General features: G+C 49.1%; 1 protein-coding gene across 1 annotated transcript; it reads right to left on the bottom strand.

Moving 5' to 3' along the window:
- Positions 1-209: 209 nt before the first annotated feature.
- Positions 210-10,006, bottom strand: LOC310888933 (uncharacterized protein). The gene is made up of 2 exons (XM_083852574.1): positions 8,657-10,006; positions 210-7,087 (listed from the first exon to the last, which is right to left on the bottom strand). The coding sequence occupies exon 2, from the start codon at positions 6,002-6,004 to the stop codon at positions 3,401-3,403; it is 2,604 nt and encodes an 867-aa protein (XP_083708700.1). The 5' UTR covers positions 6,005-7,087; positions 8,657-10,006; the 3' UTR covers positions 210-3,400.
- Positions 10,007-10,424: the final 418 nt, after the last annotated feature.

Raw genomic sequence — 10,424 nt, 5'->3', positions numbered from 1 at the left:
ACTTAGATACCTGGGCCAAAAAGCACAGTATTGAGTGGGTATATCACATCCCCTATCATGCACCAGCCTCTGGGAAAATCAAGCAATATAACGGACTGTTAAAGACTACACTGAAAGCAATGGGTGCTGGGACATTCAAAAATTGGGTTACGCATTTGGCAAAGGCCACCTGGTTAGTCAACACTAGGGGATCTGCCAACCGAGCCAGACCTGCCCAATTAAAACTGTTACTTAATGTAGAAGACGTACAATGTTGTGACACAAAAGACTATACAAAGGATACAACTACAAAGACTACCACTACAGGGGAAGTGCAGCCATGTAGATGCAGCACACTGATAAAGAAAGACAGAGACAATACACTGCCACACAGTGTCACTCCATAAAATGCTATACAGAGATAAAAGAATAGAGATACAAGTACTAAGAAACTGAATGCCTCTTATTGTTCATCACGTTTAGTTATAAACCTCAAAATGTATGTGGCAAATGAGATTAAAATGGTATATAATATATGTTGTACACTAATAGAAAATTAAGACTTCTCTATTAGGCATAGGTATTGTGGTGGTTTTACCCAGCTGGGCAACTGAGCTCCACCACAACTGCTCTCTCACTCCCCCACCTCAAAGGGAAAGGGGGAGAAAATGCAATGAAAAGGGCTCAAGGGTTGAGATAAGGGCAGGGAGATCACTCAATAATTATCATCACAGGCAAAACAGGCTCAGCATAAGGAGATTAATGTAATTTATTACCTATTACTAACAAGCTAGAGCAATGAGAAACTCAAAACAAAATAAAGGCACCTTCCCCCCATCCACCATCTTCCACCTGCTCCCCCTGAGCAGTGCAGAGGAATGGGGAATGGGGATTGCAGTCAGTCTGTAACACTTTGTCTTCGCTGCTCCTTCACGATCGCTCTCTTCCCCTGCTTCAGCATGGGGTCCCTTCCACGGGATGCAGTCCTCCCCAAACTGATCCTGCATGGGCTTCCCACAAGCAGCAGCTCTTCAAGAACTGCTCGAGATATGGGTCCGTACCATGGGGTCCATCCATCAGGAGCAAACTGCTCCAACATGGGAACCCCATGGGCAGCAGCTCCTGCCAGATCACCTTCTCCTGTGTGGTCTCCTCTCCACGGGTTACAGGTCTGGCCTGGAATCTGCTCCAGCAAGGGGTCTCCACAGGCCGCAGCCTCCTTCAGGGCAGGTCCACCTGTTCCACCGTGGTCTCCTCCACGGGTTGCAGCGTGAACCTGCTCCACCATGGTACTCCATGGGCTGCAGGGGGACAGCCTGCTCCACCATGGTCCTCTCCACAGGCCACAGGGGAACTTCGTCTCTAGTGCCTGGAGCACCTCCTCCCCCTCCTTTTTCGCTGACCTTGATGTCTGCTAAGCAGTTTCTCACTCCTCAATCTCCCAGCTGCTGTTGTGGAGCAGTTTTTTTTTCTTTTTTTTTGAATACGCTCTCACAGAGGTGCAAGCAACATCACTTATTGGCTTGGCTCTGGGCAGCAGCAGGTTCCTTTGGAGCCAGCTGAAACTTGCCCTTTTCTAACATGGGGCAGCTTCTGGACTCTTCTCACAGAGGCCACCACTGCAGCCCTCCACTACCAAATCCTTGCCACATAAACCCACCACATTCCACCCCTTGCTTCTGTTAAAAGCATATTTAAGAATTATCACAATTTTCTCTTACATCACAATTTTCACAAAGTTCACTTACATCAAAAAGAAAAAGTATTCCCCACACCAAAATAAAAGTAACATCATCACAACACCAATGAAGTGGACAATTTACACACACTCCACCCCTCGTCCCTTCACCACATAGCTACAAAGCATATTCCTCACAATTATTACTTTCTTAAATTATTCACAATTGCATTCATAAACAACATCCAGTCCATGTTTTGCCCATTACTTCTCTCAACTATCAACCTTATCTCAAATTCCTTGAGCTCCATGTTGGGCACCAAAAAGGACTGTGGTTTACCTTTCTGGGCAGCTGAACTCCGGCATAATTGCTCCCTCACTCCCCCTCCTCAGAAAAAGAGGGAGAAAAGAAAGTATGCTGGAAGGAAAAAAAATCACGGGTTGAGGTAAGGATAATTTAATTAAAGGGAAAAGGAAGTGGAAAGAAAAAAAAAAAAAACAAAGGCCGTGCGGAAGCCCAGAGAGAGAGGAAAAAAATTATTCTCTACTTCCCATTGTTGTGGTTTAACCCGGCTGGCAGCTAAACACCACACAGCCGTTCGCTCACCCTCCCCCCTCCCTCTCTGGGATGGGGGAGAGAAACGGGAAAGTGAAGCCTGTGAGTTGAGATAAAGACAGTTTATTAAGACAGGAAAATAATAATAACAATAATAATAATAATAGTGATAATGGTAATAGTATTAACAATAATAATGTGTAAGAAAACAAGTGATGCACAATGCAATTGCTCACCACCTGCTGACCGATGCCCAGCCTATTCCCGAGCAGCCGGCCCCCCCACCCCGGCCAGCCACCCCTATATATTGTTTAGCATGACGTCAGATGGTATGGAATACCCCTTTGGCCAGTTTGGGTCAGCTGTCCTGGGTCTGTCCCCTCCCAGCTCCTGCTGCACCCCCAGCCTGCTCGCTGGCAGGACAGAGCGAGAAGCCGAAAAGTCCTTGGCCTGGTGTAAACACTGCTCTGCAACAATTAAAACATCAGCATGTTATCAGCGCTCTTCTCATCCTAATCCAAAACATAGCACCCTACCAGCTACTATGAGCTACTTAACTCTGTCCTAACTGGAACCAGGACAGATATCCACCCCTTATTCCATACCATTTATGTCATGCTCAGGTTACACTCTTTCCAATACATTCTAATTAATCACCATTTTCATCTATGATATATAGCAATCATGGTAGTGATGACATACAGTATTATATAATAATTAAAATACTACAATTCAACTCATGGGCTATTCTCACCCAGTATCAAATCCCCTTGAGGTACACACCGGACCTCCCCATTCTTTTGCATTACCCACCAAGTGCATCCAGGTCCCTGAGCAAAAGCAATTCCACGAATGGGTTTGCCTTTTCCTGTGGCAGGAGTAGCCCAGACTGTTTTACCCAGCATGTTTCTTACGTGCACTACAGGAACTTTATCCCCTTCTACAGTGCGTAACAGGTTTGATTGGGCAGGTCCAGCTCGGTTGGCAGATCCCCTGGTATTGACTAACCAGGTGGCCTTTGCCAAATGTGTATCCCAATTTTTGAATGTCCCAGCACCCATTGCTTTCAGTGTAGTCTTCAACAGTCCATTGTATCGTTCAACTTTTCCAGAGGCTGGTGCATGATAGGGGATGTGATACACCCACTCAATACCATGTTCTTTGGCCCAAGTGTCTATAAGGTTGTTTCAGAAATGAGTCCCGTTGTCTGACTCAATTCTCTCTGGGGTGCCATGTCGCCATAAGACTTGCTTTTCAAGGCCCAGGATAGTGTTCCGGGCGGTGGCATGGGGCACAGGATATGTTTCCAGCCATCCGGTGGTTGCTTCCACCATTGTAAGTACGTGGCGCTTGCCGTTGCGGGTTTGAGGGAGTGTGATGTAATCAATCTGCCAGGCCTCTCCATATTTATATTTCAGCCATCGTCCTCCATACCAAAGAGGTTTTGACCGTTTGGCTTGCTTGATTGCAGCACATGTTTCACAGTCATGAATAACCTGTGCTATAGTGTCCATGGTCAGGTCCACCCCTCGATCTCGAGCCCATCTGTAGGTTGCATCTCTACCTTGATGGCCTGAGGTGTCATGGGCCCATCGGGCTATAAATAATTCACCTTTATGTTGCCAGTCCAGGTCCACCTGAGCCACTTCAATCTTAGCAGCCTGATCCACCTGCTGGTTGTTTTGGTGTTCTTCAGTAGCCCGATTCTTGGGCACATGAGCATCTACATGGCGTACCTTTACAACCAGGTTCTCTACCCGGGCAGCAATATCTTGCCACAATGCCGCAGCCCAGATGGGCTTGCCCCTGCGCTGCCAGTTGTTCTGCTTCCATTGCTGTAACCACCCCCACAGGGCATTTGCTACCATCCATGAATCAGTATAGAGATAGAGAACTGGCCACTTTTCTCGTTCAGCAATATCTAAAGCCAGCTGAATGGCTTTCACTTCTGCAAACTGACTCGATTCACCTTCTCCCTCAGCAGCTTCTGCAACTCGTCGTGTAGGACTCCATACAGCAGCTTTCCATCTCCGATGCTTTCCCACAATACGACAGGACCCGTCAGTGAACAAGGCATATTTCTTCTCATTTTCCGGTAGCTTGTTGTACAGGGGGGCTTCTTCAGCACGAACCACCTCCTCCTCTGATGATATCCCAAAGTATTTGCCTTCTGGCCAGTCCATAATCACCTCCAAGATTCCTGGGCGACTGGGGTTTCCTATTCGAGCCCGCTGAGTAATCAGTGCAACCCACTTGCTCCATGTAGCATCAGTTGCATGATGCGTAGAGGGGACCCTTCCTTTGAACATCCAGCCTAGTACCGGCAGTCGGGGTGCCAGGAGGAGCTGCGCTTCAGTACCGACCACTTCCGAAGCAGATCGAACTCCTTCATATGCTGCCAATATCTCCTTTTCAGTTGGAGTATAGCGGGCTTCAGATCCTCTGTATCCCCGACTCCAAAACCCCAGGGGTCGACCTCGAGTTTCCCCAGGTTCTTTCTGCCAGAGGCTCCAGGTGGGACCATTCTCTCCGGCTGCGGTGTAGAGCACATTCTTTACATCTGGTCCTGTTCGGACTGGCCCGAGGGCTACTGCATGAACTATTTCCTGCTTAATTTGTTCAAAGGCTTGTCGTTGCTCAGGGCCCCATTCAAAAGCATTCTTCTTACGGGTTACTTGGTAGAGCGGGTTTACAATCAGACTGTAATTTGGAATATGCATTCTCCAAAACCCCACGACACCTAGGAAAGTTTGTGTTTCTGTTTTGCTAGTTGGTGGAGAAATAGCTGTTAGTTTGTTGATCACATCCATTGGGATTTGACGACGTCCATCTTGCCATTTTATTCCTAAAAACTGGATCTCTCGTGCAGGTCCTTTAACTTTATTCTGTTTTATGGCAAAACCGGCCTTCAGAAGGATTTGGACTATTTTCTTCCCTTTCTCGAAAACTTCTCCTGCAGTGTCACCCCACACAATGATGTCATCGATGTACTGCAGGTGTTCAGGAGCTTCCCCCTGCTCCAGCGCAGACTGGATCAGTCCATGGCAAATGGTAGGGCTGTGTTTCCACCCCTGGGGCAGCCGATTCCAAGTATATTGGACTCCCCTCCAAGTGAAAGCAAACTGTGGCCTGCACTGTGCTGCTAGAGGGATGGAGAAAAATGCATTAGCGATATCAATTGTGGCATACCACTTGGCTGCCTTTGATTCCAGTTCATACTGGAGTTCTAGCATGTCCGGCACTGCAGCACTCAGTGGTGGCGTGACTTCGTTCAGGCCACGATAGTCCACTGTTAGTCTCCACTCACCATTAGACTTTCGCACTGGCCATATGGGACTATTAAAAGGTGAATGAGTCTTGCTGATCACTCCTTGGCTCTCCAGTTGACGAATTAGCTTATGGATGGGACTCAGGGAGTCTCGGTTGGTGCGATATTGCCGCCGGTGCACAGTTGTGGTAGCGATCGGCACTTGCTGTTCTTCAACCCTCAGCAACCCCACAACAGAAGGGTCCTCTGAGAGACCAGGCAAGGTAGACAACTGTTTAATGTCCTCTGTCTCCAAGGCAGCTATGCCAAAAGCCCACTGGAACCTTTCTAGGTCCTTGAAATATCCTCTTCTGAGACAGTCTATGCCAAGGATGCACGGAGCATCTGGGCCAGTCACAATACGGTGCTTTTGCCACTCATTACCGGTTAGACTTACTTCAGCCTCCAATACAGTTAACTGCTGGGATCCCCCCGTCACACCATAAATACAGATGGGCTCTGGCCCTTTATAGCTTGATGGCATTACAGTACATTGTGCACCGGTGTCTACCAAAGCCTTATACTTCTGTGCGTCTGACGTGCCAGGCCATCGAATCCACACAGTCCAATAAACTCGATTGTCCCTTTCCTCCCCCTGGCTGGAGGCAGGGCCCCTCTAGTCCTGGTCAGAATCTTCATTTCTGTGTTTAAAGGACTGCCTGCTGGAAGTTGGAGCAGCAAACCTTTCAGAGAACTCCTTTTTCCAATTGTTTTCCTTTGCAATTCACGTACCCGTGCCTCTAGGGTCGCAGTAGATTTTCCATCCCATTTTCTCATGTCCTCTCCATGGTCACGTAGGTAAAACCACAGGGTGGCGCGGTGTGTGTGCCCACCATATTGTCTTCCTTGCATAGATGAACGTTTACCCCTAATAGCTGAGACACTGGTTTGTACAGGTGGGGAGGAAAATAATCTCTCTTCAAGTTGGTGGATCTTTTCAGAAAGTTTCTCCAAGGTATTCTCTTTTAGCTGGTGGACACTGGTTCGTTCAGGTGAAGGGGAAGATAATCTTTCTTCAAGTTGGTGGATCTTTTCAGAAAGTTTCTCCAAAGCATTCTCTTTTAGCTGGTGGACACTGGTTCGTTCAGGTGAAGGGGAAGATAATCTTTCTTCAAGTTGGTGGATCTTTTCAGAAAGTTTCTCTAAAGCATTCTCTTTTAGCTGGTGGACACTGGTTCGTTCAGGTGGAGGGGAAGATAAATTCTCTTTAAGTTGGTGGACCTCTTCAGAGAGTTTCTCCACAGCTGAGACACAGGCCTTTAGGGAAGAGGAGAGATTTCCTTCGTACTGCCGGAGTATTTTAGTCACTTCATTCACTGTGGGATTCTCCTCCGTTTTCCAGGCTAGTATTGCCAATGAGTTGGCATATGATGATGGGGCACTCTGTACAAACTTCCGCCACATGGGTAGTGTACACCAGACTGCATCTGGATCTGCGGATGTTTGTGCGTAGTCTAGGTCCTTATAAATTACTTCCCGTACGGCCAATTCCCTCAGGTACTGAATTCCCTTCTCCATGGTGGTCCATTTGCTTGGTAAACATACAAGTTCTTCCTTGAAGGGATACCTTTCCTTCACAGCTGACAGGAGACGCCTCCAGAGGCTGCGAGATTGTGCTCCATCTCCAATTGCTTTGTCAATGCATGCGTCCCTAGCAAGGGATCCCAGCCGCCTGGCTTCCTTGCCCTCCAATTCCACATAATTGGCTCCCGTGTCCCAGCACCGGAGCAGCCAGGTGACAAGCTGCTCGCCCATACAGCGACCAAAATCTTTTCGCACATCTCGTAGCTCACGCTGGTATAGAGTCCGGGTAGTTACTGTTGATTTTTCGACATCCTCATCCTCATCTTCAGTCTTCTGCACCTTTGATGGCCGGTGTAGAGTCCGGGTAGTTACTGTTGATTTTCCGACATCCTCATCCTCATCTTCAGTCTCCTGCACCTTTGATGACTGGTATGGAGTCCGGGTAGTTACTGTTGATTTTTCGCCATCCTCATCCTCATCTTCAGTCTCCTGCACCTTTGATGGCCCAGCCTCGTCTTCACTACGCCCAGACTTAGCAGAAGACTGTCTGCGTTTTAAACGACCTGAGCCTCTATACCATTTTTTCACCTTGTCTACAGGGGCAACTTGCACTGCTACAGCTCGTTTCTCTGACCCAGCCACAGGGTCTGCCACAGGGGTTGGAATACCCTCTGCGGGGTCAACTTGCACTGCTACAGCTCGTTTCTCTGACCCAGACACAGAGTCTGCCACAGGGGTTGGAATACCCTCTGCGGGGTCAACTTGCACTGCTACAGCTCGTTTCTCTGACCCAGCCACAGGAGTGGGAGCAGCTGCACGAGCTGGGGCAGCTGCAGGAGCTGGAGCGGCTGCAGGGGCTGGAGCTGGAGCGGCTGCAGGAGCTGGAGCGGCTGCAGGGGCTGGAGCTGGAGCGGCTGCAGGAGCTGGAGCTGGAGCGGCTGCAGGAGCCGGAAAGGCTGCAGGAGCTGGAGCGGCTGCAGGAGCTGGAGCTGGAGCGGCTGCAGGAGCCGGAACGGCTGCAGGAGCTGGAGCGGCTGCAGGAGCTGGAGCTGGAGCGGCTGCAGGAGCCGGAACGGCTGCAGGAGCTGGAGCGGCTGCAGGAGCTGGAGCTGGAGCGGCTGCAGGAGCCGGAACGGCTGCAGGAGCTGGAGCGGCTGCAGGAGCTGGAACTGGAGCGGCTGCAGGAGCTGGAGCTGGAGCGGCTGCAGGAGCTGGAGCTGGAGTAGCTGCAGGAGCTGGAACTGGAACGGCTGCAGGAGCTGGAGCTGGAGCGGCTGCAGGAGCCGGAACGGCTGCAGGAGCTGGAGCGGCTGCAGGAGCTGGAGCTGGAGCGGCTGCAGGAGCCGGAACGGCTGCAGGAGCTGGAGCCAGAACGGCTGCAGGAGCTGGAGCTGGAGTGGCTGCAGGAGCTGGAGCTGGAGCGGCTGCAGGAGCTGGAGCTGGAGCGGCTGCAGGAGCTGGAACTGGAGCGGCTGCAGGAGCTGCAGCTGGAGTAGCTGCAGGAGCTGGAGCTAGGTTGCTAGTAGCATCAATTGCAGCTCGATAGGCACAAGCCAGACCCCAGCACGCTACAGTGATTTGTGTCACTTTGGAACTGCCAGAGTCATGACACCTTTTTTTCAAGCATTCTGCCAGCTTTTTAGGATTTTGCAGTTGTTCAGGGGTGAATGTCCAAAACACTGGAGGTGACCACTGCTCTAGAAACCTGCCCATATCCTCCCACACTCCCTGCCACTCGCAACTATCCCGCCTCAAGACAGATCTCCGGATGAGATTCCTAAGTAGTTGTTTAACCCTCCACAAAATCTGAAGCGCATTCAGGAGACATAACAACAAGAGCAGGCTGGTCTGAGTATCCCAAGGATATTCAACATCTCGGAGAACCACCGTAACTAGCTCGGGGGATAAGAGGGTGGTGGTGAAGGAGAAAGGGAGAGTGAACAGGTAGGGAAACATGTCTTCCCCTGTCCCCTTCACAGATTGGCTCCCTAACGAAAACAGGCAATAGGTGTAATTGCTAATAGTTTCCGAGATATGGGTTCCAAAGTATAGAGTCGACGTCAGTGCTGAGTACAAATACCAGGTTAAAGTCGTGACCAGATATTTCATCATTTCATAAGCCATTGTTACACCGCACAGTACCATAACAATCTTAAACCAGGGCCCGGAAAGGATAAACAGTGCAACAGGGAGCACATACAGAAAGTAACGCACCATAAAACTCAATTTGGAATACAGGTACAGCAGACTGGAGATTAAGGCAATCAACATCGTGACTAGCAACTATTAAGCAGGTCCAATACTTATACCAATTTTAGTTTAACACACTCTGGTCAGATTTGTCGATATCTCAACCCTTCGGACCCACGTTGGGCGCCAAAAGGACTGTTGTGGTTTAACCCGGCTGGCAGCTAAACACCACACAGCCGTTCGCTCACCCTCCCCCCTCCCTCTCTGGGATGGGGGAGAGAAACGGGAAAGTGAAGCCTGTGAGTTGAGATAAAGACAGTTTATTAAGACAGGAAAATAATAATAACAATAATAATAATAATAGTGATAATGGTAATAGTATTAACAATAATAATGTGTAAGAAAACAAGTGATGCACAATGCAATTGCTCACCACCCGCTGACCGATGCCCAGCCTATCCCCGAGCAGCCGGCCCCCCCACCCCGGCCAGCCACCCCTATATATTGTTTAGCATGACGTCAGATGGTATGGAATACCCCTTTGGCCAGTTTGGGTCAGCTGTCCTGGGTCTGTCCCCTCCCAGCTCCTGCTGCACCCCCAGCCTGCTCGCTGGCAGGACAGAGCAAGAAGCCGAAAAGTCCTTGGCCTGGTGTAAACACTGCTCTGCAACAATTAAAACATCAGCATGTTATCAGCGCTCTTCTCATCCTAATCCAAAACATAGCACCCTACCAGCTACTATGAGCTACTTAACTCTGTCCTAACTGGAACCAGGACACCCATCAACAGGCAAAGTTCAGCCACATCCTGGGTAGCGGGGCCTCAATAGGAGTAGCTGTTGTTTGGGAAGACAGATGTCTTCATAACGAGAGTCCTCCTCTCCCTAATATTAGATTAATATGGATAATAATATCGATATAATATAGATAGAGAGATTAAGTTAGATAATCTTTTGGCCCTTTAAATGCTGTGAACACTATGTTGTGCATCATTAAACAGGCCCCCGATCAGGGCTCAGCACGTCATGCAGATCTCATCCATACGGGTTGCCCCATTTTGGTTATTTGAGCTCTTACAGGATTTTCTTACAAGAAAAAAAACTATCCATCATTTCTACTGTCAAACAGAAAGGATGTTCTCATAAGAACTTTTTTGCTGCACTTTTAGATAATGACAAGGCCATGCAGGT

Source organism: Anser anser, assembly GCF_964211835.1.
Source record: "Anser anser genome assembly, contig: SUPER_W_unloc_4, whole genome shotgun sequence".
Taxonomy (NCBI): Eukaryota; Metazoa; Chordata; class Aves; order Anseriformes; family Anatidae; genus Anser; species Anser anser.
The sequence above is the reverse complement of the archived record's forward strand: the minus strand, read 5'-3'. Positions and strand labels throughout refer to the sequence as shown.